At 51.0% G+C, this 27,823-nt stretch overlaps 2 protein-coding genes across 2 annotated transcripts in view; one reads left to right on the forward strand and one right to left on the reverse strand.

The window, feature by feature from the left end:
* Nucleotides 1-376: 376 nt before the first annotated feature.
* The window catches only part of LOC114203906 (voltage-dependent N-type calcium channel subunit alpha-1B-like), a 44,647-nt gene continuing 17,200 nt past the window's right edge, over nucleotides 377-27,823 (forward strand). The window contains 11 exon segments of the mRNA XM_088020488.1: nucleotides 377-450; nucleotides 761-823; nucleotides 1,599-1,800; nucleotides 2,074-2,238; nucleotides 2,545-2,655; nucleotides 3,073-3,156; nucleotides 12,742-12,858; nucleotides 13,259-13,324; nucleotides 14,684-14,775; nucleotides 16,991-17,135; nucleotides 23,319-23,446. Coding sequence (XP_087876614.1) covers nucleotides 377-450; nucleotides 761-823; nucleotides 1,599-1,800; nucleotides 2,074-2,238; nucleotides 2,545-2,655; nucleotides 3,073-3,156; nucleotides 12,742-12,858; nucleotides 13,259-13,324; nucleotides 14,684-14,775; nucleotides 16,991-17,135; nucleotides 23,319-23,446 — 1,247 coding nt within the window.
* LOC148161988 (ribonuclease P protein subunit p20-like) lies at nucleotides 21,524-21,946 on the reverse strand. Its single transcript, XM_088020476.1, has one exon. The coding sequence runs from the start codon at nucleotides 21,944-21,946 to the stop codon at nucleotides 21,524-21,526; it is 423 nt and encodes a 140-aa protein (XP_087876602.1).

Below are 27,823 nucleotides of genomic sequence, written 5' to 3' on the forward strand. Positions count from 1 at the left end.
TGGGTGAGGTTGAATGTCAGGCTCAGGGTTTGCCGCTAGAGGGCGCAAAATTTGTGCATTCCTTGGGATGGGCATTCAGAGTCCTCCTGCTCTGATTGCTTTCAGGAGAGCAAATGGTGCGTTTACTTTCTGGGTGGCAGCCTGAGTCCCCGATACTGCTCAGGTGTCCTGAATCTTGGGGCTTTGTAGCCAGGTTCTGGGGACTGACCCCTCAGAAGCCAACCTAGGCTGAGTGTTAGGACATAGGGACACGGGAAGCCTGATGTGCCAGCGCTGCGTTGAGGTTCCCGGCGGTGGGGGTCAAGGGTGTGGGTCCGCGTGAGTGTCTTGCTCTTCTTTTCGGCCAGGGGACCGCTGAAAGTGTGGGTTCTCTGGGATGGGCATGCTGCGTTCTCCTGCTGTGAATCCTTTCCGGAGTTCCAAACGGCGGGCTTTCTTTTTGGGTGGAAGGTGAGTCCTCTGGTATTGCTCTGGAGTGAGCCCTAGGGAACAAAGCACTCAGGAGCCAACTTAGGGTTGGGGTTAGGGCCTAGGGGTTAAGGCCTAGGGGTTAGAGCATAGGGGTTAGGGCCTAGGGGTTAGAGCGTAGCAGTTAGGGTGTAGGGGTTAGGGTGTAGGGCCTAGGGTTAAGGTTAGGGTTAGGGCCTAGGGTAGGGCCAGGGTTAGGGTTAGGGCCTAGGGTTAGGGCGTAGGGTTAGGGTTAGGGGTTAGGGGTAAGGGTACGGGTTAGGGTACGGGTTAGGGTTAGGGAACGGGTTAGGGTACGGGTGCTCTGGGTTCTGCTGACACTGTTCACAGTGTCCACAGGAGAAGGGTGGCCCATGTGAGTGCTCACTGGCTCATTGTGTCAGATCACGCTAGAGCAGAGGGGCAGCTTCAGCAGGGAGTCTCAAACTCTGCATCCGTTTGTGTTCTAGTCTTCCAGCAAATACACCATAGGCTCTTGCACCCACCAGGTAAGACATGGCTCTGCCTTCTAGGAGTGGGCAACCTGGAAAGTGGACGAGATTAAGACAAAGTACACAGCCTAGTGATCTCCTGAAAATGGTTTTTGAGTGACTGAAGGCCTGAGGGAGAATGGGTCTATTTGGTGTCTCCCTGTGCTACCCTTCTGGCCTCAGTTAAGGGTAGACAGAGGGATGTATGTATTCAGTGCCACACTGGATGACTGGGGACTTCCTTTGGGGCTGGGAGGACCACCGCTCAGAAGGTAGGCTCAATGCTGCACCAGAAGCCCAGGACTTTCTAAAGGCAGGTGAAGCTGGGTATGAACTGGTGAGCTGGGCCTGAGCAGGTGTGAGCCAGGAGTAAGCAGGGCAGGGCAGAACTCCTGGGCCTCCACCTGTCCTGGGGTTAGGCCCTCTGGTCCCTGGAGACCTCCCCTTGATGGCCCTCCAACAGCCCTGAGAACAAGCCCTATAGGGAAGGTAGTCTACCTCAGGAGACTGCGGTCCTGGGGCCCGCAGTGTTGAGCATCCCCTTCCTCTTGCCATCTCTGGGCTCAGATATGCAAGCCTCACCTGTGATACAGGTCTTGACTTTCCCATGGCTCTGTCCTCAGGGGTTCCCCTGACACTTGGTGTTTGCCCTTGGTGCAGGGTCCTGAAACACTCTGTGGACGCCACCTGTGAGGAGCAGGGCCCAAGCCCTGGGTACCGCATGGAGCTGTCCATCTTCTTTGTGGTCTACTTCATGGTCTTCCCCTTCTTCTTCATCAACATCTTTGTGGCCTTGATCATCATCACCTTCCAGGAGCAGGGGGACAAGGTGATGTCTGAATGCAGCCTGGAGAAGAACGAGGTGGGTGCCTCTCTCTTCTGCCCCATGTGCACGTGTGCATTGGATGCTCTGCTGGGCTCCCCTGATGGGCAGAACCACTGGAGTTCCCTTCCGCATGGGACTCGCTCATCACCGCATAGCTGGTGGCCAGCACAGGGGCAGGGAGGGACCGAGTGTGGCTGGTCAGAGCTGCCTGCGAGGACGGAAGAGACAGGTGTGGGGTGCAGTGGGTGCTGCAGTGTGGGGTTCCCCCCAACCCCACCATGTTCTCAGTGCTCCTTTGTCCCCGGGCAGAGGGCTTGCATCGACTTCACCATCAGCGCCAAGCCCCTGACGCGGTACATGCCCCAGGACAAGCAGTCATTCCAGTACAAGACATGGACATTTGTGGTCTCGCCTCCCTTCAAGTACTTCATCATGGCCATGATCGCCCTCAACACAGTGGTGCTAATGATGAAGGTATGTTGGCCCAGCACGGGGGACAGTGGGTGCCAGCTGAGGTGAGAGAGAGAGAGAGAGAGAGAGAGAGAGCCATCGTTGCAGCTGATCACGTGCTGGTCAGCATGGGATGCCTATAGAAGCCCAGTGCCCTGGGTTCTCTGTGGGCTGAGATGGTGAGAGTGTCCTGGGAGGAAACAGGGAGAGCAGGGACAGGTATCCCTACCCTGGGCAGGTGTGCAGTTCTCTCTGCTCTGGCAGGAGGTCAAGCCTGGGGTGTCTTGGGGCAGCCGAACCTGTAGCCAATGGCAGTTATTCCCCGTGCAGTTCTATGACGCACCATATGAATATGAGCTAATGTTGAAATGCCTGAACATTGTGTTCACATCCATGTTCTCCATGGAATTTGTGCTGAAGATCATTGCTTTTGGGGTGCTGGTAGGTGCCTTGGCTCCCTCTTGGCCTTTTGGTGGTCTGCATTCTGGCTCCCTCTCTGTAGGGGGGATCTTCAGGGACTTGTAGCTTAGAGCTGGGAATTGCCAAGCCCCCAGAGCAAATGTGACATTGCAGGGGCTCCTGAGGAAGGGGCTGCTCCAATACCCTGAGCTGCCTGAGCTCTGCCCCGAGCCCAGTTCCTGGAGACAGGCGGGGCCAGCCTCCTCCTCTTTGGACACACAGCTCTCAGTTCTGCACCTGCCCAGACCCACAGGTGTTTGCTTACTCAGCTGTGGTGTCCCCCCTGGGTGGCCCATCTGTCCCTTTGCTCCTTTCTTCATTAGGGGTACTTCCTGCAACTCCTTGCCTGGCAGAACCCTTACCAGCCTCTAGCAGTAACTGCTCTTTTTTTCTCTCCAGAACTATTTCAGAGATGACTGGAATGTCTTTGACTTTGTCACTGTGTTGGGAAATATTACTGATATTTTAGTAACAGATATTGTGGTAAGTAGTGTTTCCTGTCCTTCCTGCGGGCCCCAGCATGGTTTCCTTCTAGGCAGTGCTCCTCAGTGCGCCTCCAGGTCCTGAGTGTTAGCCCCTTCTCTCTTGCCAGAGTTCCCCAGGAGCCCCTGGAAAAAAGGAGGCTCCTCTCCAGAGGTGGAGTTGGGGATTGGGTATTGTCTTGGGAAAGGCTTTTTCTTGGATAAGACAAGTGGTTTCCAAAAGGTCTTCTAGGCTAGTGGTCTGAGAGTCACCTGGGAGATTCATTGTAACAACTGACCAGGAAGACAAGAATCTTTTAAATCTGTGTGTGTGTGACAAATCTAACAACTTGGCACCAAAGTACATGAACTAAAACCAACAAGAATTTAGAATATTTTAGAATATTAGGTTTGTTTTACGTGTGTGTGTGTAAATAAAATGAGATACTCATTCATACCAAACATACACAGATTATATGTAAAAACTGACCAAGTGCTAAAATATGAAATTGTCTCAACAAATTTCAAGGAATCTGAATCATAAAGCAGTGTTCTTTGAGTACAATGCATTATGTCAGCATTAAATGGCAAAAAATCTCATCTCAGTCCTAAGGTGACTTCTCCAGGAGCAGACACTTAGGGTGGGGTTCTTGTACAAGTCATTTCTTAGGAAGCACTCCCGGGCAAGACCATGAGAGGGAAGTTTGGGGAAATGGACAGCTAAGAGAAGGGGGATCATAAATGGATCTGGAGCCAAGTGCCGGGGTGCATCTGGGTCATCCCCGACGGGGGCTTGGAGACAGGATGGTCACCCCTCAGAGCTGCAGAGCTCATGCCTCTGTACGGATTAGTCCACCACTAAGGGCTGCACCTGGGGGCTGCAGTTGTCAGATACCTCCAGCCCTTCTGAGTGCACCCCACGTGCAGGCAAAGCAGGCTCTGGCACCACTGGGGAGGAAGGAATATCAGACTCCTTGGTAACAGGACTGCACTGGAGTGCACGAGTGTCTGCTGTTACCCTGGCCCCACTCAGCTCTGCCCACGTCTCACACTGGGTTCACTTCCCTCCTTCTTCAGGATGATGCTGGTCACGATGTGTGGGAGAAGAGGGTGGGTGACCAGCTAGAGTTAGTCTGGGTTAAGTTGATGTTCATTAACTTATTCTTCCTAACCCCTTTTGGGGTCCCCTGACTGGTGGCCGGCCTTCTGCCACTCTAGTTGCTGGGCGGGATGAGGCAGCCCACACTGTCACCCTATGAAGCCTAGGTCCCTGCTTGTCACACCCTTGTGTGGTTCTGGCTGCCATAGTGGTCCAGTCGCAATTAAGACTGGTCATAGAGCACTAGAAAGGCCCTAGTGAACCCCCTGACTTCCAGATAGACTTCTTCCTACCCTATGTAATGGTAGCTCTGCCCTTCTCCATTCCCAGCATCCAGTACCCTGGCCAGCCTGGACACTCTGCTCTGCCTGCTGATCTTACGGCATGAGGAGCACAAGTGACAGGGGCCCACCATGACTTTGGTGTTCCACAGTGGAAGCCTTCCCTACCCCTTGAGCCAGGACCTCTAGATTTGCCAAACCTAAACTTATGGAGATGATGAGAACAAAGTCTGACCTGGGTTGCTGGAGGATAGTGAGAGGGGCCACCCCTACTTCCACCCCTTGCTTTCTGGATCTGTGTGACAGTTGGACACCCAGTACCATCTCTTGTTTGTCAGTTCATCTTGAAGGACAATATCCCAACCCTGTGAGGTACATCACCAAGCCAGCATTTAATCTCTGTCTTTAAGAGGCTTTTTCAGTGTTTTATGAGGTTTCCACCTCCTGAATGATGTTGAATATTATATGCCTGTGGATCCCGAGTCACCTGTTCCTTTTGTACCTGCTTCTGCTTGCTCAGTTTGGAGTCGATGCTATGTGGAATCCAATATAGGTGAATCCCTGGTACTGGTGTGGGCCAGGGTATTCCATGGGCAAAGACAAACCCACACCCAGAGTATGAGTGATCCCAGTAGAGACACATCACTGCCATTTCCAGGTGAAAGGATTCTCATGGAAGCAAATTACCACCAAGTGGCTGGCTGACAGCCTAAAGCATGGTGCATTGTAGAGGCCTCGTTGACTTCTGCTCATAGTGGGCTGGGTGTTTAGTAGTGGTCATGGCTGGATCAGCCCAGCCATGGGCTCAGGCACGGCCTTCATCTCAGCCATCATGGTCACTCCATTCATGGATCTACTATGTGAACACTGGGGCTGGTGAGAATAGAGGCTGGCTGTCATCTGTTGGGTAAACCATCTCAAGGCCTGGTTTTTAGTGCCCCTACAGCTGTGGATGCTCTGTGGTGGACACTGATGTGTAATACAAGGACCTGCATGTCGCATCCATTCCCTAGGCCCATCTGGATGCCTTTCCCCAACCTTTGTTCCCTCCGGAGCCCTGGCCAAGCTTTCGACTTGCGTAAGGTCCTGTAATCCATACCACAGGCAACTTCTTTCTCCATCCGTGCCATGGCTGCTAGATTCACCACCTAGAACTCTGCCTCACCACTGTCTTCCAGCTCGTCTCTGTGTGGGGTTCTAGTGACACCAATGTATTGAGCCAACTGCTTCATGTAACAGGCTTGGGTTTTTCCTCCTGGCTTTAGTGATCATCCCATGATATGCTGGGGTAGGAGTGAGCTAAGGAAGACAGGTGCAGCAAAGGTGCAAGGCCTGGGGCACTGGGCCACCTGCCATGAGACTGTGTCCTCTATTTTGAGTGAGGTAGGAAGAGGAGTGACATAATCTGGCTTTTCAGACCAAACCTCTGGCTGAGAATAGAGTGCAGGGCACAGGCAGAAGCAGCTAGGCAAGTTAGGGCTTAGTTGGGTTATCCCAGAAACAGACCCCAAGACAGGAGTTCAATGCAAGTCATTTATTTGGGAGGTGATCCCTGGAATGCTAGGGGAAAAAGGAAGTGGGCCAGGGAAGGGGGGCAGCCAATACATGGTACTATGAAGCCAGGTACCACTGTGGGTCCTCACTGGGAGCCCTGAGCCTCCATTATCCCAGCAAGTGGCGGGGTGACTGGGGTATTTTTTTGAAGATTTTATTTATTTATTTGAGAGAGAGAATGAGAGATAACATGAGAGGGAAGAGGGTCAGAGGGAGAAGCAGACTCCCCGCTGAGCAGGGAGCCCAATGCGGGACTCGATCCCGGGACTCCACGATCATGACCTGAGCCGAAGGCAGTCGCTCAACCAAGTGAGCCACCCAGGCACCCGACTGGGGTATTTTTCAGCAAGTGCTGTTAGCTACTAGTTGAAGGCTGCTGGGGAGAGGGGGCCAGAGAATGTTAATTCTCATGTCCTGGCCTGGGAAAATTCTCAAGGAAAAGGGATGTGGATGCTGACAATTGAGTATTGGGCCTGTGAGGATGGGAGTGCCACCGAATGCCACAGCAGGGAGCCCGGCAGAGGGTCTAAGGTGAGAGACCGTCATTCCGGATGTAGTTTCCAGTAGAGCTGCAGATGGACCACATGTCTCTCTGAAAGTTGAGCAAGAATGGCATCAAAGTCTGAGCACTTGGGAACGTGGATTATCATTAATTGAAATGGGAAAGACTGTGGGTGGAACAGGTTTGTTGTGGACTGTTTGTACATGTGGACTGGATGCAGTTTGTACATGTTAGATTTGAGTTGCCTGTTGGCATCCCTGAAGGAATCATCCAACAGGCCGTTGGACAGATGGGCCTGGAGTTTGGAGAAGAGATTCATGCCAGTGTCATAGGATTGGGAACCATGAGCATATGAGATGATATCAGATCCATGAGACTGAATGAGATCAATAAAGGAGAGAAAAGAATGAGCTACTGAGTTCTATGATGCACCAACATTTAGTGACAAAGGCGTGGCCGGAGGGCAGAGAGGTTATCCAAACCATTAGCAAAGGTTCGTGTGCAGAATGTGCAAGGCTCTTCTGTGAATCATTAAGACAAACAAAAGCAACCGAATGGAAAAATGACTGAAGGCATAATTGGGCATTTTACTAAAAGAATAAGAAACAGAAATGACCAATTAACATAGGAAAAGCTGCTCACCCTTATTTGTAATTAAATGTAAAGTGAAATGACATTGAGATGCCATTTCACACCCTCTGGTTTGTCAAACATCAAACAGGAGTTCCAGCCATGCCAATGGTTAGCAAGTGGGACAGCCAGAACCTCCACGCTACTGCTGGGGGGTGTTCGTTGGACAACCTTTTCGGAAGTGTGGCAGTCCCTGGAAAGCTGGACATATGCATGCCTACAGCGACTTAGACACATAAGCCAGAGGGTGTCTGGGCAGGTGACCTGGAGACACTTTCACACAGAGGGTCATGGCTACCTTGTTCACAGTAGCAGCGGAATGCACTGATTGTTAGGGGACGTGAACGTAGTGAAGTGCCGCACGCACTGGAGGGTGGTGGTCTCCACATCAAGAGGGATGCTTTTCAGAAGCAGAGTTTGCTTGCCGTCAGCACAAGTTTGCCCAAGTCCGCGAAGGCTGCATACGGTAGCATCCCATTGAAAAGGCTAAGAAAAGTCAAGTATAATGCATTTTAAGAGTTTGTCATAAGACAGTAAAGAAAAGCAATTATTAACAAGAATTAAGGGTAGCTACTACATCTGGGGAGGAGAAAGGGAGACAGGACGGGCTTCAAAAGTAATGGTAACATTCTGTTTTCTTTAAGCTGGGTGATGAATATATGGACATTTTATGATTTTTCTTTGAAAATGTGCATCCGTACACATATTTATACATATTCTTTTGTGTATGTGGTATGTTTTATGGTTTTAAAAAATTAGTAATCCAAATAATGCGGGGAAAGTTCTGAGCTGCCATTTTCACACAAAAACCAGGGATGTTCTGTCACACCAACCCTTGGCATTGTGGCATTGCCCAAGTGCTTCTCATCCAGAAATAGTTCATACCAGTGTGGTTTCTGGAAGGAGCAAGCTGGCTGCTGATCCTTACGGGCCCCGTCCTTGGACACAGGCATCTTTGTTCCCTGGATAAAGGGATCCAGACATTGTGCTCCTGTCTGCAAGGGCACAGCTCTGGGGGTTTCCTCATGTGTGTGCCTCCTCGCCTAAGAGGGCAGACTGATGAGCAGGCATCAAGGGTGGGGGTTGCCAGACATGCAGAGAGCACGACGCCCAGCTGTCTTGCAGGGAAACCTCCACCTCCAGAGAGGCCCGCACGCAAGGCAGAGACCTTCTGTGGCGCAGGTGGCTGGAGCAGCCCAGTGTCTGTCCCTCAGCTGTTGGACGCGCAAGGCCAAGGGGGCTTGTGGTTGAATCAGACCTTGCCTCAAATAAGCCCTCCATGGCCGCTGCCGTCGGCCCCCGATGCCTAGCAGGGCCGGTGGGAGGGCTGAGGAGCCGCTTGGCTTGGAAGCTCTGCTGTGCCCTGGCCGCTGGTGCTCTCGGAGCTCAGTCCTTCACCCAGTCCTGCCGAGAGGGGAAAAGATGAAAGGAAGTCGTCATGTGGATTAGTGGTGTCTTTATTTTTGTTCATTTGTAGTCACTTCAGATGTTACTTTGTGATGTACTTTTTTTTCCTTAGGCAAAAAGATGAGTGTCAGTTCCCACCACCAACTTAATCAAAATAGAGTAATAGTCTTAACGAGGGTCACGTAGAGACAGCATTCCCAAGCAAGCATAAAACTGACATTGATTTCTTTGCCTGGAAATAAAAAAATAAGTGTCTGTGAGTCATCTTTGGATTTGTATTACAAACAGGAATGCAAATGAATGCCACCCTGTCTGCATAACCTACAGATTTCAAAAATATGTTTTGATTTGGTGCATTTTAAGCCAAATATGCGAAGTTTACTAAAATCCTCAAATTTTCCAGTGAGGTATTCAAAGTTTGAGTTTTTGCTTGTGTTGATGACTCATTTTCTCTTTTGTTTTCTGTTTTTGTTCTTGATTTACCTTAACCTACCTGCTGACTCACGCCATCCAACCAACAGACAACGCAAAAACCATGTCTCCATCTGTATGTTGCACACCTGCTGCTCAAACATCCCAATTTGTAAATAATACGCAAATATCCATCCATGAAAACGTCACATATAGGAAACGGTTGGTTTCATGACTTTCAACAGTTCTTAAAACTCCTTGCTTTGCTTGCTCTCCTTCTGTTCTTCCTTCCATTTCCTGTGGCCCCTCACCACCGCCTTCCTGAGGGGTGTGGTCAGAGTCTGGCAGTACACCCATCGCCTCTGGCCTCTTCTTCTCGGCTCCTGGGCTCCAGCAGGGGCTTCTGAAGGCCCTCCCAGGAGCCACTGGATTCAGGAGCGGGCCTTGGGTCTAGAGAGGAGGTGTAGGGTCCCCTGAGTGAAGTGGCCAAGTGCCCAGTGTTTCTTGTCGGGATCGGGCTCAGAATTGGGGAGATTTGTGTAGGACATGAGTTTGGACCTGATTCTACAGAGTCCATGGTTTCTCTTGCACCGTCTTCCTTCTGCTCCCTTCCCCACCGTACCAACATACAAGGCTGGTTCTCCCCGGTGGCCTCTGACGATGTCTCCTGTAACATTCTCCCTGGACATGCCCTTCCATAGGGAACCCTCTCTGGGTCTCAGGGCTGGAGGGGATTGGAGATTTTGTCTTCATGATTCAAAAAAGGGTGGTGTAAGGCCTGATGGAGTGGGAAGAGGGTCTGCCCCCAGAGACAGTGAAGCTCAGGGCTCTTGCACCCAGGCATCATTGGAAATTCACATAAAGTAGCAAATATTTGAGATTCCTGTTACAAAACGAGCATTAATGATAAAGTGTTTCACAAGTGTAGCAGAAGATCTTGAGTTGTGAGAAAATGCCATTTGACGCCACAGAAATTTTCGACTCACTCAGGCCTTTTCGTGGCCTTTTCCCGTCCACTTGGGAAGAGCACCCCCCTCCCCCCGTGCCCTTCCTCATCCTCCAGAGCACACATCATCACCTGACATGCTGCGCATGTTGGGGTATACAGAGCTTTGCTTTTCTTCATCATTGTCCCATGAGAACAAAGCTGATTAGGAGAGCAGTTTGTTGCAGCATAGACTGTGGCCCCCAGCAGATGTGCACAGGTCACTTTGCTTGACCCTGACTGGAAACAGTGATGTACTTGGATGCAGGAGATGCCGATCCGGGTCTGAGGCCTGTTGATCCCCTTTGTGGGGGCCATGTTTCACAATGCCCGGCGTACCTTTAAATCCCTTAAATCTCGGACTCCTCACCGTCTGGGCACAATGTCCTAATGTCTCCATCTTGTGGATGAGGAAGCAAGGGGCTCAAAGGAGCCAGGGACCAGTGTACCCTCAAGGTGAATCAGCTACCACATTGAGAGGTGCGATGATGCATCTTTGGGGTGCTCTAGACCTGTCCTGATGCAGAGGCAGATGGCAATAAGGAAGGGTGTGGCTTTGAATTAGTGGGGGAAGTAGTAGGTGCTCTCTGGTGTGACAGAAACCACGGACTCTGGGAGGATGGGGCAAGCTATGTCCATCTCCAAGGGGTTGGCCGAGGCCAGAGGCGACTATGCATAGCCGTGGGAGGCTGCCGTGTGCTTGCTGCCCCCTGCTCTCCTGCATGCGCTCGCATGGCGTTGCCTGGCAGCTCCCGCCCTGGGCACAGCCACGGAGTGCTCTGGCTGCCACACTGTGTTCGGAGTATCTGTGGCTGCTGTCGCCATCTGTCCTCATGGCTCTCTAGGGCTGTCTGTCTGTTGCCACCCCCACCCCTCTCCCGAATGCCCACTGGAGCCCCGAGAAAAGACATCTGGGAGGAGGGGTGAGAACGTGAGTCTCAACAAAACGTAGCAGGTGACTTGCTGAGCTTTGCGTTCATGCACCATGTGGATGGACAGTGCCTTCCCCTGCCTTGTCTTCCGTCCCTTCTTTCTCACCCAGAGCCTCGATTTTCCCCAATATCTCCAGGAAATCTTCTCGTCTGTGCCAGTGGCCTGAGCAGAGCGCTTTGGGCTGGGCAAATGATAACTGTGTTATCACAGTCTTGGCCCCTCCAGACCCAAGTGAGCAGGTGCTTTAGAGGCCGGGCCCTTGGAAGCTCCCTCCCGTTCCTCTGCTTTATTGTCTTGTACAAAGGATTTCCCAGCACTGTAGACAAAGTCTCCCTTCCATCTCTGTGCCCATCCTCCCAAAGTGACTGGCTCATTTGAGAACCTGGGGCCCACGGGGCAGGGGTGGATGTCTCTTGGCCATCCTGTACCACTGAGATTCTCTTTCCCCAGCACAAACAGGTGAGGGAGCTCTAGGCAAACTGTGTGCCCTCCAGGGTCACACCTCAAGGTCCACTCCTGCCTTCTTGCCGATCTGGACCACAGTCAGCACCTCCTTGTGACTGCCAGAACTCCCACCCCATGGCTCCGACATCTAGCCCTCCAGCAGAGACAGTCTAGTCTCCAGCCACCCCGGTGGGAACTGAAGAGGCAGACAAGGGCTGGGTTGGGGCCACTGTCCTTAGAAGTAAGAGTGAGACCTGCCTCTCCACCAAAGGCCTCAGCCCAGCCTAGAGCAGATGGGCAGCCCTGGAGGGAGGGCGGCTAGGTCTCCCCAGGCTCCCCATGCCTCCTGCACGTGCTCTCCTACTGCTGCTCTCATTCAACACGTCGTGTTCTTTTCTCTTCATCTGACGACTGAATCTGGCGATATGATGTGTCTAGGCCTGAGCTGCTTGTATATGTTAAAACACCAAAGTGGCAGGAAGCTGCTGTCAGGCTGCGTGCGGGCACCTGGTCTCCAAGCAGACAGAGGGTGGGAGACTGCCCAGGGCCACAAGCACCCCCACGTCGTGGAAACCGTCCAGAGCCGTGCTCCCTGAAAGGGATGTGCCAATAACTCAAGGCGCCCCTGGGCCAGGGTGGTAGCCTCCCTCCCAGGTAATCTGTGGAGTCCAGAGTTTATTGCTTCTTTTTTGCTTGATTTTGAACCTCCTGGATGAGGGAGCAGTGCTAGATACCCTGGGATCTCTGGAGTTGAGACCATTTGTGAATTTCATAAGTGGCTTCCGTGGTGTGGGCCTCAGGGTCGCCAACACTTACCCTTCCTATGGTGGCTTATCTGCAGGCACCAGGAGCAGCCCCAGAAGAGATGTTTGCCCCTCTGCCAGGTCCCAGGCAGCAGGGGCTTTGCTAGCCGTATGGAGAAGTGAAGGGCCCTTCAGAGGCTCTCGGTGAAGAAGCAGCCTTGCCCGGCACTTGGACGGCTTGGCTGTGTCTTGCCAGAGGCGGTCAGTGTTAGAGGCCCATCCACAGTTGGTCTCCTGGCTCCACCTGGCAGCAAGGAGCTGCTTCTGAGAATTTTTCTCTCTCTCCCTCCCTGTTGGGTGCAGGGGAGCCTAAAGCGGAGGGGTTTCTTTGATTTGCTGCATGAGAAGTGATTTGCAATGACAAGCTTTACTTTTGGAAGGTTTTCTGGTGGCCGATTGCTGCTTATACCGTAGAGCAGTGACGTTTTGTTTTATCTCTCTTTGTATGCACTTTTCTTCGGGACCACAGCACACCAGGGAGAGGTGGGTGGGGAGCAGTACCTGAAGTTGCAGGAGGCTGGTCTCCACAGGTTAGAGAACAGCCTCTCTTCCCTACAGAACAATTTCATCAACCTCAGCTTTCTCCGCCTCTTCCGTGCTGCCCGGCTCATCAAGCTGCTGCGCCAAGGCTACACCATCCGCATCCTGCTGTGGACCTTCGTCCAGTCCTTCAAGGTGAAGCCCAGGCACGGCCCTCGTGTCCTGACCCTCCCTTGTGTGATGCACAGTGCTGTGGCCACCAGCTCCTCCTTGCCACCAGAGCAGACCCTCCTCGTGGAGGCTCCTTGTTGGCACCCGTTATCCTGTTGTGGTTTACAAAGACATTTTAAGTGATCCAGAGAGCATCTTGGTAATGCTCACTGACTCTGAGGTGGGTTCTATGACTGATTATAGACGAAGGAACTGAGGCGGTCTCTTGGTGGAGGGGCTTCATGGTCAGTGGGGGTGGATTTACGGTCACTGGGGTCTGGGTGGCCCCAGAGACCCGGCCACCGTCCACTCTGTAGACGAGGCCTGAGCAATGTAGCTGGGCAGCCCTCCCTGGAGCCGCCCTGTCCTCTGTATGTCTCCACAGGCCCTGCCCTACATGTGTCTGCTCATCACCATGCTGTTCTTCATCTACACCATCATCGGCATGCAGGTGGGTGCGCCTGATGGGACAGGGAGCAGAAGGGGCCCTGTGCCCTGGGCCAAAAGGGCACTGATCATGGTCATCAAATGGTATCAATGACAGATTGGCACTTGGGGAACATTTCTATGTTTGAAGCACTTTAAGAAATTAATTCTCGGAAAGGCTGTTCTACCGATAAGGACATGGAGGCTGGGCACCACGGGTTTGGGCCTGTCACCCAGAATCCACTAGTGAGGCGTAGCTCCACCGTCTGTAGGAAAATGCTCTGCTGTGCTCCTGAGTGGAACCCCATTGGGCTGTTAGGGTGTTGATGGGCATGTTTGATTGGGTGCCGGGCCCCCATGGTGGTGGAGCTTTTGAGCACATCTGCCTAGTTCTGAGTGGCCTGCAAAGCACCAGCTGGTCATTCTGTTAGTCCAGAGAGTTGACCTGATCCTTTACAGGAAGTTATATATTACAGAAGAAAAAAGTCAACAGGATCACACCAGATCACTGTACTGGCAAGTTCAGCTTGGATAAGTTAGATTGCCTTTATTTTGCCAAAGAACCCTTTGTCAGCTACTTGGAAAAACATTTAAAAGACAAAGCAGTGTTCCAGTTTTAAATCTTTGGCATCTGGCCACTTTTCAACAGTAGGATGGGAGATGGATCTAAATGTTAAATTATAGTGGGAGAAGCCATTGTCTTAAAGATTAGCTGAAATATGATTTTTAAACTCTACTTCAGGGATTGAAAAGGTTCTCTTCCTTTAAAATTTGCTGAGATCTGATGCTATTTAAAAATATATATATATTTGTGCCTGCTTTGGTTTTGGAATTTATAAGACCAGAAGGGTCACTGATCTTTGTTTTTGGTGAATATGTGATAGTTCATAAATTTTTCAGCCAGATTCCAGATTTTAAGCCAAGTACAGTTACTGACTTGTTTGCATTCCTAACCCTAAAAATAAATCAATTAAAATGGATAAAAAGCCCATTGTGATATTTGCACAGAAATTTAGAAAGAAACTTTCAAATTGACCTCATAGCTATTACCAATAAAATTACTGCTTGGGAGTCATTGATGACAGGGTGAAATTTCAAGTGCTTCCTGTCTTATATATAGCGCAGCCCATGTAAACTTAGCTCCAGGTGGCATTTTTACTCGGCATGCAGACTTGCAGGTGTAGACATGAGGAGCTGGGAGGGGGCGGTGGGCAGTGACGTGTTTGGCTGGAAGTGCTGGCCTCTCCAGCCCCTGCAGCAGTGGTGGTGGCTAAGGGCAGCGTCCTGTGCCCTGTGGGTCCTCACGTGCACATATCCTCTTCTGCCTGGCCACAGCTCCTGAGGGCCCAACAGTACCAGCCTGAAACCTTCTTTCTCATTTCAGGTTTTTGGAAATATTGCCCTGGATGATGACACCAGCATGAACCGGCACAACAACTTCAGGACGTTTTTGCAAGCCTTGATGCTGCTGTTCAGGTGTGTTGTTTGGGGAGTCAGCGCAGGCTCAGAGGCTCCTCCGTTCAGGAGGGACAGGGCGTGTGCTGACCCAGAGGGCCACCCCCTCCGACCCCAGCCAGTGCTGGCTTCCCCTCAGTGGGCCTTCCCAGCTTCTTCTCCCCTCTTCCTCCTTCCTTCCCTAAGGGTTCCTGGGTCTTGGGACAGATGGAAGGGAAGTCCATGAGGGAGGTCAACCTGAGAGCCCCAGGTGAGGCTGGCCTTGACCACCTCAGCTCAGATCCCTGGGGGTGGCCAGAAGGCCTCTGGTGAAGCTGCAGCCAAGGGTCTGGGAGGACAGAAGGTGTCCAGCAGGGCCTTTTTCGGTGTGCTGGCCATAGGCTTTGCATCTGCTCGCCTTGTTGAATGCAGGGTCTGTGGGATCGGGGGTGGGGGCGGGGGCAGGGCAGGGGGACACAGAGTGTGCTACTCAGGGACCCAAGGAACTCAACTGGCCAGAGTGAGTGCCTCCAGTGCCCCATGGCTCAGAGGACTGCAATCCCCTAGGCTCCAGGCTCCAAGGCAGGCAGAGCAGCTTGTTTCTGGCTCAAGCACCTCCCTGTGTGCTCGACAGGGCTGCATGTCAGCTTCTGTTCCGAGACGTGACACACTCTCTGTGGCCCATCCTGGCGTGGGGGCTGTGGGGAGGGGGTGAATGTGTCTCACTGCCTCCGTGTCCCCTTCGTTAAGGCAAGCCCACCACAGGACCCTAGGAGGGAAGAAAGGAGCTCTTCGCAGGGACTTGTGGAGGAGGGGTGCTGACATAAAACCCTTCCTGAGGTGCCCACACGCGTGTTTGTTCCTGCAGATGCACCAGGATGCTGTGAGGCCTGTGCTGGGAGATGCCCAGCGCGGTGAATCCCAGGCCGATGCATTCCAGGGCCCGTGGAGGTTCTTCTTTTTATGGAGGGAGATCAGACCGATCTGCTTAGCTAAGCTGCCTGGAGAGAGTTGTCTGACTCTTGTTTATTTAATCAGATAGACAAGTATCCTTAGGCCTACACTTTCTCCAAATGACATCATTTCTCTGGACTTTAGCTATTACGTTCATTTCATCTCGTCATTAATTAACGTCCTGCCTCGTGCTGCAAGAGTTGAGGCAGGCCTATGAAACCAGCCTCAGTTTTAAGTCTTTGTCCTCAAAGATCTCTTTTCCTCCCTGGTCTCTGTGTCACGTGTGAGCACCAGTATCAGTCAGGCCTGGCATTGGACAGCTGCCCTGCAGGAAAAGCCCCCTACTCCTAGCCATTGTTAATGGGAAGTGGGCTCCACTTGTGCCGAGAGCTGGCCATGCAGGCACACCCAGTGTCGGGGGGGGCCCAGGCCTCTGGGCTGCCTGCTAGTCTAGTGCACATCTGGCCCTCGTGCTGGCCGCACACCCAGGGACAAAAGTCCATGAAGAAAGGTCCTCCAGGGTGGCCACTCAGGCTGGTGGGGCTGTTCTTGCTGTGTTCAGGAAACAGCAGATGCTGGTGTGGCTGGAGTGGACTGAGCAGAGACCACGGGGAAAGAGCAGGCTGCGAGTTTCACAGAGCTGTGGGCAGTTGTGTGAATGTTGGCTTTTGCAGTAAGTGAGGGGTCATTGAGAGGAAAAGTGACCTGATCTCACCTCTGTGTGGTGGACCCACTTGGCTGTTGGGTGGGACAGAGCAGGAAGATCCGTGAGGAAGCTATTGCGGCAGCTCAGGGGAGGTGGTTGTTGCTTAGCCCAGGGTGCTGAGAAGTGGTAAGAGTCTAGCTGGTTTTTGAAGGTAGATGAGCTGATGAAGCTGGTGAGAAGGAATGGAGGCAGGGATGCCTGCAGTATATTTGGCCTAAGAAACGGGATGGAGCCCCCATTTCTTGAATCAGGGAAGGCTGGGATGGCACATGCTGGGTGAGGGAGGCCAGGAAGGGCTGTGTGGGCTTCGAGGTGCCAGAGGTCCATGAAGGGGCGCTCACCATAGTGCTGACTTTTGGTGCAGTTCCTTGTTGTCAGTAACTAGTTCTTTCCGAGTTAATGGTCAATTTGAAAACCTAATGCCAGAGGATTCTTTTTAAGAAGCAGGCATCTCTTACCTAGACCTTACATATGAGTGGGTTCTCTGTGGGAGGGAGCCCAGGGAGGGTATGCACTTGAGCCAGCTCTTCTGAGGTTTCTTCTCAGGCTGGCCTGGGCCTTCCTTTGTGGGTCTCATGGCTCTGCCCTTCTTCTCAGGGGTGCCACTGGGGAGGCCTGGCATGAGATCATGCTGTCTTGTCTCAACAACCAGGCCTGTGAAGAGTACACCAATGCCAGTAAGTGTGGGAGCGACTTTGCCTACTTCTACTTCGTCTCCTTCATCTTCCTTTGCTCCTTTCTGGTAAGTCCTGGTCACTGTGCCCATGTGTCCACCTGTCTCAATCCATCTCTCACTGATCCCTGATACTGATTCATGTCACATTACAAGCGGATTCTGTGTTGATGGTCTTGTTTCCCCAGAGACGATGACCTCTAAAAGGACCCACTCTGTCATGAGCTCCTGTGGGCCTTGCCTTTCCTTCTCAGAAAGCGTTTTAAGTTTCCACGGGACAACTGTCCTTTAGTCTTTAGCCTCTGCCATGGTGATGAGTTACAAAGAAGCAGCACTCCAGCTGGTGTGCCTGGGGCAGATGAGCCTCAGGAAACTGGTTGTTGGGGCGGTAAGTGGACTAGGTCCAAGTGAGCAGACACCTCTGGGAAACTTTGAGCAGGGGCATGACACAATCTGGTTGATACTTTAAAACCTTGCTCTGGCCTCTGGTCAGGAGAGGCTGAAGAGTGGTCAGGAGGTGGCTGGAGGTGACAGTGCCTAGAGAAGGGTGGGGATGAAGGGGGTTGAGCTGCACTTTAAAGACAGAGCCAACATGACTGATGAGTAAGCACAGGCATGAGAGAAAAAGAGAAAGAAAGCCGCACCTGCCGTTTGCTGGGGTGCTGGAGAAACAGGCGCTTGTTCACGCCAGTGAGAATGTGACGAGGTGCAGCAGCTGTGGAAGACAGTATGGTAGCTCCTCAGTAAACTGAAACTAGAATGGCAGTATAATCCAGCAACTCCACTTCTGGGCATATGCCAGAATTGAAGACAGGGACTTGAATAAATATTTGTACACATATGTTCATAGCAGCATTATTCACAATGGCCAGGAGGTAAAAGCAACCAAAGTGCCCACCAACAAGTGATTGGTACACAAAATGTGACATGAACATACAAGGGACTATCATTCAGCCTTAACAAGAGAGGCAGTTCTGGCCCATGCTTCAATATGAATGAATCGTGAAGTCATTATGCCAAGTGAAATAAACCAGTGACAAAAGGAAAAATAACTGTATGGTTTCACCTATCTGAGGCCCTCGAGTGAAGTTCACAGAGACAGAGTAGGATGTAGGATGGCGGGTGCCAGGGACTGGGGGAGGGGTGGGAGTTAGGGTTTAATGGGGTCAGGGTTTCAGTTGGGGAGGATGGAAGAATTCTGGAGATGGACGGTGGGGATGATTGCACAACAGTGTCCGTGTGCTTGATGCCGCTGCACCGTGCACCTAAAAGTGGTTAAATTGGTCAGCTTTTTGCTATGTATGTTTTACCACAATTTAGAAAATGGTATTAGAAAAGAATTAACATCAATCCTATCCAAACTCTTTTTATTTTTTTAGAGGGGGGAGGGAAAGAGGGAGAGAGAGAATCTTATGCAGACTCCATGCTGATTGCGGAGCCCGACGTGGGACTCCATCTCACGACCCTGAGATCATGACCTGAGCTGAAATCAAGACTCGAACGCTTAACTGACTGAGCCAACCAAGTGCCCCCTATTCAGATTCTTTCAAAAAGTAGAAGAGCAAACACCTCCTGACACATCCTGGGATGCTGCCATTGTCCTAATACCAAAGGACCTAATTACCCCGAGCAAAGATGCCACAAAAAAAGAAAACTACAACCAATGTCCCTGATAAATATATAGTAAGAATCCTGAACAAGATACTAACAGACTAGTTCCAACAACACATTAAAAGGATTATACACCATGATCAAATGGGATTTATCCCAGGAATGCACGGATGCATTTTCAACATACAAAGATTAACCAATGTGATGAGGAAAAAACCCACATGATTATCTCATTGGTGCGGAAAAGCATTGGACAAAATTTAACACCCTTTCATGACAAAAACACTTAGCAAACTCGGAGTAGAAGGGAACATCCATAACATGATGAAGGACATTTATGAAAAACCTACAGTTAACATTATACTCAGTGGTGAAAGACTACAAACTTTCCCCCCAAACAGCAGGAATTAGACAAGGATGCCCACTTTTTTTTTAATTATGTTAATCACCATACATTACATCATTAGTTTTTGATGTAGTGTTCCATGATTCACTGTTTGCATATAACACCCAGTTCTCCATGCAGAACGTGCCCTCTTTAATACCAATCACCAAGGATGCCCACTTTTTATCACTTCTCAACATTGTGCTGGATGTCCTAGCTAGAGCAGTTAGGCAAGAAAAAGATATAAAAAGCATCCAAATTGGAAAGGAAGAAGTAAAGTTATCTCTATTTGCAGATGATACTATTCTATATGTAGAACATGCTGAAGAACACACACACACACACACACACGCTACTACTAATAATGAGTTAATCAAAGTGTCAGGGTATAAAATCAGCACATAGTAAACAACCAGAAAAGGAAATTAAGGCAATAATTCTAGTTCCGGTAGCACCCAAAAGGATAAAATATCTAGGAATAAATAAATACCCATGGGGATGAAAACTTGTACAGTGAAAACTGCAAAATATCACTAAAATGAATTAAAGAAGACCTAATTAAATGGAAAGACATGCATGTCCATGGATCAGAAGACTTAATATTGGTAAGGTGGTAATGTCCCCACAAAGTGAGCTCTAGATTCAGTGTGATCCCTGTCAGAGCTCCAGTGGCCTTTTTACAGGAATGAAAAAGCTGATCCTCAAATTCATATGGAATGGCAAGGAGCCCCAAATAACAAAAAATCTTGAGAATTAAAGACTAAGTGAGAGAACTAACATTTCCCTATTTCAAAACTTACTATAAAGGTACCATGAGTAAAAACAATGTGGCTGAAGAGATACTTTTCCAAAGACATACAGGTAACCAACAGGTACATGTAAAGGTGCTCAGCATCACTTATCATCAGGGAAATGCAAATCAAAATCCTGAGAGCCAAGATATGGAAACAACCTAAGTGTTCATCAACAGGTGAATTAGATAAGGAAGATTTGGTGTGTGTGTACACACGCACACACGCCCACATTTTTCAGCAATGGGAAAGAAGGAAATCCTTCTGTCATTTGTGACAACACGGATGGATCTTGAGGGCATTATGCTAGGTGAAAAAGGCCAGACAAGGGAAGACGCATACTGCATGTATAACTTATATGTGGAATTTTTTTTAGAGGTCAAACCGTAGAAACAGAGAGTAAAAGAGTTGTTGCCAGGGACTAGAGAGTTGGGGAAATAGGGAGAAGTTGGTAAAAGGGCACACACTTTCAGCTATAATATGAATAATGTCTGAGGATGTAAAGTAAAACATGGTGACTATAGTTGATAATACTGTATTGTATAATTGAATTTTTCTGAGAGTAGAACGTAAGTGTTCTACCAAAAAATATAGGTGATGGATGTGTTAATTAGATGGTAGGAATGATTTCACAATGTTTATGTATGTATATATACCACAATATGCACTTTAAGTCTCTTATAATTATGTCAGTTATATATATCTTAATAAGGATGATACCGGGGCAGTATGGTATTGGCGTAAGGATAGACCAGTGGAGTGGGATGGAGATTCCAGAAATAAATCCAAATATCTGTGGACAGTTGATTTTTGACAAGGATGCTAAAGCTGTTCAGTATGGAAAGAATAGTTTCTTTAAGACATGGTGAAGAGACAACTGGATGTCCACATGCAAAAAAATAAAGATGGACCCCTACCTCAGCCCATATACAAAAATGAACCCAGAATTGATGAAAGAGCTAACACTACAAAACTCTTAGAAGAAAGCATAGGGGGCAGAACTTCATGATCTCGGATTTGTCAGAGGATTCTTAGATTCAACACCAAAATCACTAGCAACAAAAGAAAAAAATAAATTAGACTACTCAAAATTAAACACTTTTGTGTGTCAAAGGGGATTATAAAAGATGTAAAAATACAATTTAAGGAATGGGAGAAAATACTAATCCACATATTTTATGAGGGGATAATATCCAAAATACATAAAGAACTCTTAGAACGGTACTACAAAAGACGACCATATAAAAAATGGGCAAAAAATCAGAATAGACATTTTAGCCAAGAAGATATACAAAGTGGCCAACAAGCACATGAAGACATTCATCATCTTTGGGCATTAAGGACACTCAAAACCACACACTTCCTTCACTCACTAGGATGGCTATAATGATAATTTTTTTGGGGGGGTGGCTGCATACTAACACAACTTGGTAGTTTTTATTGTCTAGGACAATGGTCACAGACCACAAAGACTCGGGAAGACCCAATGCTTGGGCCCAACAAGAGACAATACTCTCCCTCGCAGTTCAGAGTCCTCTGGGCTGTAAGGGGACAGGCTTTTTCTTACGTGGCTCTGGTAGAAGGTCCATGACTGTACTCAGTACAAGAAGAGCCATCTCTGAGCCGACTTATGTGGGGGTGGGTGGATAAGGTGGCCATCCTCATTTCCATTACTTGGGTGCAACCCTGAAGACCTGGATGTGGATGGCCGAGTTGTTGCGGATGCGGGTCAGCGGCTCTCGTGTATCAGTCTCTGGTTCCAGCTCATCGACAAGCTCCACGGTGGAGGTATTGGCAGCCACCTGCAAGGACCCGAAGCTGCCTGCCTGAAGCTGTAGGGCAATGCTGATGGCACGGTTGATGGCCAGGCCCAAGCCATGAATGCAGATCTCACTGCATGAATTCTGACCCCGAGCCCCTCCGTCCAGAAGCTTTAGGCAGCGGGCCAACTGGGCCTTAAAGTCAGTCTTCATGTCGACATAGATGTCATTGGGCCTCCAGGGCAGGTGGTGGGGGAGCCGCTTCCGAAGGGTATACTCCACTGGGTCCAGCTCAGCCTCGACGGCCCCGCGGGGCTCTCGGTTTTCTGCCATGCTGTGTGCCACTCTCCGGTCCACAGTCCCCTTCCCGAGCACGCGGCCCGCTCCGGGCCAAGCCACTCAAGCGCTGTGCCCACCCGCTCGGACTGAGCGTGCGGCACCGGACACGCAGGACCGAGGAAGAGAAGAAAAGCCGCGCGCCGGAGGATCGCGAGACTGCGGCTGCCCTTACGGCTCAGGGATCCTGAAAGATAATAATTTTTTTAATGGAAAATAACCAGCATTGGCAAGGACATGGAGAAATAGTAACTCTTGCACATTGTGATAGGAATGTAAAATGTAGCAACTTTTGTGGAAAACAGTTCAGCCCAAAGGTGGAAACAACCCAAATATCCATCAATGGATGAATAGATAAACAAACTTGTATATACCTACCATGGAATATTATTCAGCCTTAAAAAGCAATGAAGTTCTGACCCAAATGAATGGCTGAGCCTCAAAAAATCACGCTAAGTGAAAGAAGTCAGGCACAAAAGGCCCTATATGGTTCTGTATTGTAGGATTCCTTTTATGTGAAGTACCCCAAATAGACAAGCCAATAGATGCAGAACAGAGATTGCTAGGGAACGGGAGAAAGGGGAAATAAGTGACTGACTGCTTACTGTAGGAGGCATTTTCTGGGGTGATAAAGAATTTTTGAGGGGCACCTGAGTGGCTCAGTCATCAAGCGTCTGCCTTCGGCTCAGGTCACGATCCCAGGGTCCTGGGATCGAGTCCCGCATCGGGCTCCCTGCTCCGCGGGAAGCCTGCTTCTCCCTCTCCCACTCCCCCTGCTTGTGTTCCCTCTCTCAGTGTCTCTCTCTGTCAAATAAATAAATAAAATCTTTAAAAAAAAAAAGAATTTTTGAAACTAGAGAGGTGGTTGCATAATATTGTGAATACACTAAAGCCCCCGAGTTGTACTCTTCAAAATGATTAAATGTATGTTATGTGAATTTCAACTCAATTAAACAAAAAAGAAGCTGAGCTTTTGGCCTCTGGAGTCCAAAGTACTAACTCCAAAGTCACTGTTTTCCTTGAAGACTGGCTAGGTGGGGAAGAGGGTGGTGATGGGAGGTGGGGCGGGAGGGGTGCCAACATGAATTAGGTAGGGCAGCAGAAGCAGGGAATGGGAGGGACCTGGGTTAGTTTGCGGGACCCAGAACCCCGGGGTAGGAGGCTGGCTGCTGCGGGGGCTGGTGGTGGTGGTGGTGGTGCAGGGGAGGCCCAGAGGCTGGGGGGAGCAGGGCTGGACGGGCTCTGGCTGAGTCAGAGTGGCCTCCGCTGCCATGATGGTTTCGCACACACTTTGGCTGGAGGGTAAGGGCTAGCGTAGAGGGCGGGCTGAGGTCTCTCTACGTCACCCCTTCTCCTTCCTGTCCTGCAGATGTTGAACCCCTTTGTGGCCGTGATCATGGACAATTTTGAGTACCTTACACGGGACTCTTCCATCCTAGGGCCTCACCACCTGGACGAGTTCATCCGGGTCTGGGCTGAGTACGACCCGGCCGCGTGGTGAGTGGCCCCCGTGTTCCGTGGTCCTCAGGGTGGTCTGTGCCACGGATCTTGGGACAGGGCTGGGTGGCTTCAGACCTGTGTCATGTGGCACAGGTTTTGTCAAACCCCCTCAGGTTTTGGCGGGGTCCGCAGAGGGTGGTGCCAGGTCCCCTTCTAGGTGGCACGCTCCTTCTCATGCCCACAGTGCTCTTACACAGCTCCCTGGGCGGAGAAATGCTCTGTGAGACCCTTAGTCCAGGCTTAGGAGGTTCCAAGGGGTCTGTGAGGCTCAAGTCTCTTGCCAAATGGGAGTGTACTGTCTCCTCACAGGTCTGTCACATGAGGGGCGTGGAGGGCTCAAGGGAGAGGAGGGCCTTCCCTTGGGGCCTCACCATCCTCATGAAGCTTGGAGGCCTTCATGGCAGAAATGACATTCTTCCCGCCGATGGGCTCAGGCCTCTCCCTCTCTGCCATCTCTTGGGAACAGGAGCCAACATGCACCTGTGTCCCCAGCCCAGGCTGCAAATAGCGGGCGCTTGGTGAACTTTCACTGAAATTAAAGGAGCTACCAGGAAGGGTCTAGTATGTTGAAGACCCTTTGGTCATGGTGGGAAAGGGTTACTGTGTTGCATTAAGTGAGGGGTAGTTTGTTTCCAGACAGAGCAAGTATGTCATGAGGGGACTGGCTTGCATTAGAAGGGTGTTCCGTGATCCATGGGAGAGTCCTGCACACCCAGGACACATACTCTTATCCTCGGGGCTAGCAAAGCAGCATGGACTCACCATCTGCCCATTTGTCTGTTCCTTCATCACTTGCTTCTTCATTTGCTTATTCATTCATTCATTCTCTCAAGCGGATACTTGAGTAGTTATTCAGGGCATGCTCTCTGCAAGGCCAACACAGGACATGGAAGGGCCAAGAGACCTGGCTGCTGGGGAAGGCACAGGCCAGCTCATCGCCTCGCTCACGGTGAGCGCTCAGCAGACATGAATGTGAATGAACCAAGTGCATCAGTAAACGGATGGGCATCCGTCCCTTCCCACGCTCGAAGGGAATGAGAAGACTGTGAAGATGGGGTGTAGCCACTTCCCACCTCCTGTCTCCGAGGCTCCCAGCCTGCCCGTGTCCCCCTCGCACAGCTCTGTGTTTGGTCACCCCTTGCGTGGTAGAGGCCTGGAGGAGATGGTCAGTGTCGTCGTGGTGAGGACCCTACTGCCCACAGTTTTTCCCTAAATTGGAGCTCAGCAAGGGGATTGCTCCAGAGCTCTCTGACCCTCAAGCCCCTGGGAGCTTGGCTGGGCTCCCCCACCCTCCTCTCATCCAGCCTTCCCGGAGCCCCTACCCCATCATGTGAGGATCCAGAAGATGCTGTATGAGACCCTTCCCAGGCTGGGCAAGTCCTGAAACCACTGGTAGCACCAGCAACCCTAGGGCATTTCCATTCCTGTAGTGTCTCCGGGTGTTTTCCATTGTAGTGAAAACTGAATAATTTTCACGCAGTGCAGAACAAGCATGGATTTATTTATGTTTCATGGTGTAGGTGACTGTTTTTGTGGCCTCGGAGAGTCCTGTCATTTTGCTGATGCATCAGCACATCGGCCCTGCAGTGCCCAGTGTCGTTCTGGGTCAGGGGTAGGTGTGGGTTCTCTGGTCAGGAGGGCCCAGTCAGGTCAGAGAGCAGGAGAGACTCCAAGTGAGGCAGGCTTGAGGCTCATTCTAGGAGGGTCATCTGCACTGTGGTCTCAAGAGATGCTGCTGTTTCTGGGCACATTGTTTCCAGTATATGTGCTGCCAAAGGGAGCACCGGGCACGTTGTTTCTAAAGGGTGTGTTGCAGGGAAGCAGAGATGCTGTATGGGCAGTATGTTCATAGGTGCACGACAAAGGCAAGTCAGTGCAGGCCTGTGAGAGGGGAGGACTTCCCCCCAATCTTTATGAACTGTAGACCCAGGGCTTCCCCTAGTCCAGCCACAGGTGGAGCAGAATTTGGACATACAGGGAATGGACTTGGGCCAGACTGTGGTTTTGTGATGGTGCACAGGGGGCTCAGACTGTTTCCCAAATCCAGAGTTCTGAAAATGGGGCCTCTGGAAGGCAGGGGCCATTGGGAGTGGGGTAAAGAAAGTGCTGTGGAAGAGTAGACAGCAAATATAAGCGTCACCCCAGAGGTGGCATCTGTGAAATAGCACCCAAGACCATGGTCCAAAAGTAGCATAAATGTGACCCGCAAGTAACACTCAGACTTGCTGCTCCCAAGTGGCCTGGGCTGAAAACATAGCCTGCCTCCAGATGGCAGGGGATAGGGGAAGGCCCAGCAGAGGCAGCTGAGGAGACTGAGTCCTGGGCACAGGACCGAGGGTGCTTTGAGCCCTTCCTAGCCTCCGTGGCAGATGTAGGGATGTGGTCCGCTTTATATCCCAGGTGGCCACTCTGCTGTCTCCTCGTTCTTGGAGAGACTTAAAGAACAACAAAACTTTGTGAAATTTCCCAAGCTTTCATATGTGTGTATGGCTCTGTGGGTGCGTGTTGCATATGTGCACGGGTGTGTTTGTGTGCACATGTGGCATGCGTACATGCATGTGTGCAGCAGACATACATGTGTGCATGTGCGCACACGCACATGGTTTGTGTGTACACGTACGAGTGTGCACACGTGATCGTGCAAATGTGTGAGTGCGGTGCATGTGTGCACGTGTGTGTGCAAATGTGAGTGCAGTGCATATGTGCACGTGTGTGTGCTTGTGTGCACGTGTGTGAATATGCAGCAGACATACATGTGTACATGTGCGCACACGCACATGGTTTGTATATATGCGTACGCACGTGCACACGTGATTGTGTGCAGGTGTGTGCAGTGCATGTGTGCACGTGTGTGAATGCACGTGTGCATGGGTATACACGGGTGTGCATGCTTTGTGTGCACATGTGTGTGAGCGCAGGTGTGCATGGGTATGTATGTGCACATGTGCGTGCACACATGCCTGCTGTGGGGAGATGAAGAAGGCGTGGGGTTGTTGCTTTATGGTGCCGCCTTCTCCCATCTTCCCCGTTGCCTCACTTGGTGAAGGGTAGAGAGTCGAGAGGAGAATCACAGTCACACCTGTAAGCGATCTGTCTACTCATCTTTGTGTTCATCCATCTGCCCAGTCAACATTCCTGAGCATCCGCCGTGTGCTGGGGACCAGGGGTGTGTAGGTGAAGCAAGCACGTGCTCTCGGGATGCTGAGTCCAACGGGACTGTGGGAGAACAGAGGAGCCATAGTGTGAGCCCGGGGTGTTCGAGGAGGGAGAAACCCCATCTGGCCGGTGAGTCAGAGGAGGTGGCATTTGAGCCAAACTGAAGAGGGCAGGATGGATTGAGCTCTAGAGAAGAGGTTGGGGCCGGGGCTGAAGGGAAGGGGGTGTGATTGTGTCTGATGGAGAAGAGAACGCATTGCAAAGGGGCTGGAAGGGCGGCTGGGACAGGTTGAGAAGGTCTTGAAATTTGGGATAAACAAGGAGCTTTGACTTTGCTTTACAGACAGCGAGGACAGTTTTTTGCATTGCAGTGACAGTATGGTGCCCCCACTTTCCATCTGGTGCCGTGTGAGGGATTCGATGGTGGAAGAGAGAAGATGAGCCAGAGAACAGGCTGTGAATTAGGTTGGGTGCTTATTGGGGCTGGGGGCTTCACCATGCTTCCAGACCCTTCGTCATGATCCTTTGGGTCCAGTGAGGTAGCAAGCACCTTGGGTGAGGCCAAAGTGGGGCTTCCTCTTTCTTCCCTCTTTTGCAGAAATGACTTGGAGCTGACTGGACAGGAAAGAGAAACGTCGGTGTTGGCCAGGGTGCCCACCCTGGGACTAGGGGGTCCTTAGCCAGGCCAGCAGACTCCAGGAGATGCAGGAGGTAGAGACGGTCAGGAGAGCCAGGCGTGGGGTCTCCAGAACTCAGGGAGCGAGAGCAGGGGCTGCCAGAGAGGGTGGGCGAACAAGACCCGGGGGGAGGCGGACCAGTGGTTGCAGTGCGTGCACAGTGGGGGTTGCGACAGGGGCCAGCACTGGTTCTGTATGGTGTGCCTCCTGCCCACGTCAGGCTCTGGAAATGGTCTTGGGATTGCCCTGCCTCCCGGGGCTTTCTGAGCCCCAGGATTCCCTGCAGGGAGCTGCCTGTCCAGCCGCCCGGCTCCTCTTCCTGTCGCAGGCTGGGTGGGCGGGCAGGACGGGCTCATCGTGCCTTGGTTGCCATAACCTGTGACATTTCCTTTCCACTTGCCGGGTTCATTGTAAGGATACGTACAGTTTGTTGCGTTGTATTGCGCCACCCGTCGGCTTAGGGAAGAACTGCCCTCGTAGGTTGGCCTACAAGGTTTGCAACTCAGAGCCTCCATGGGACATACCCTTCCCTGCCCGAAAT

Source organism: Eumetopias jubatus, unplaced genomic scaffold (genome assembly GCF_037043125.1).
Source record: "Eumetopias jubatus isolate StellerSeaLion01/CBP00866 unplaced genomic scaffold, mEumJub1_p1.0 scaffold_30, whole genome shotgun sequence".
Taxonomy (NCBI): Eukaryota; Metazoa; Chordata; class Mammalia; order Carnivora; family Otariidae; genus Eumetopias; species Eumetopias jubatus.

Coding starts and splice junctions, on each gene's coding strand:
- LOC148161988 (XM_088020476.1), bottom strand. CDS start 21,946: ATGGCAGAAAACCGAGAGCCCCGCGGGGCCGTCGAGGCTGAGCTGGAC.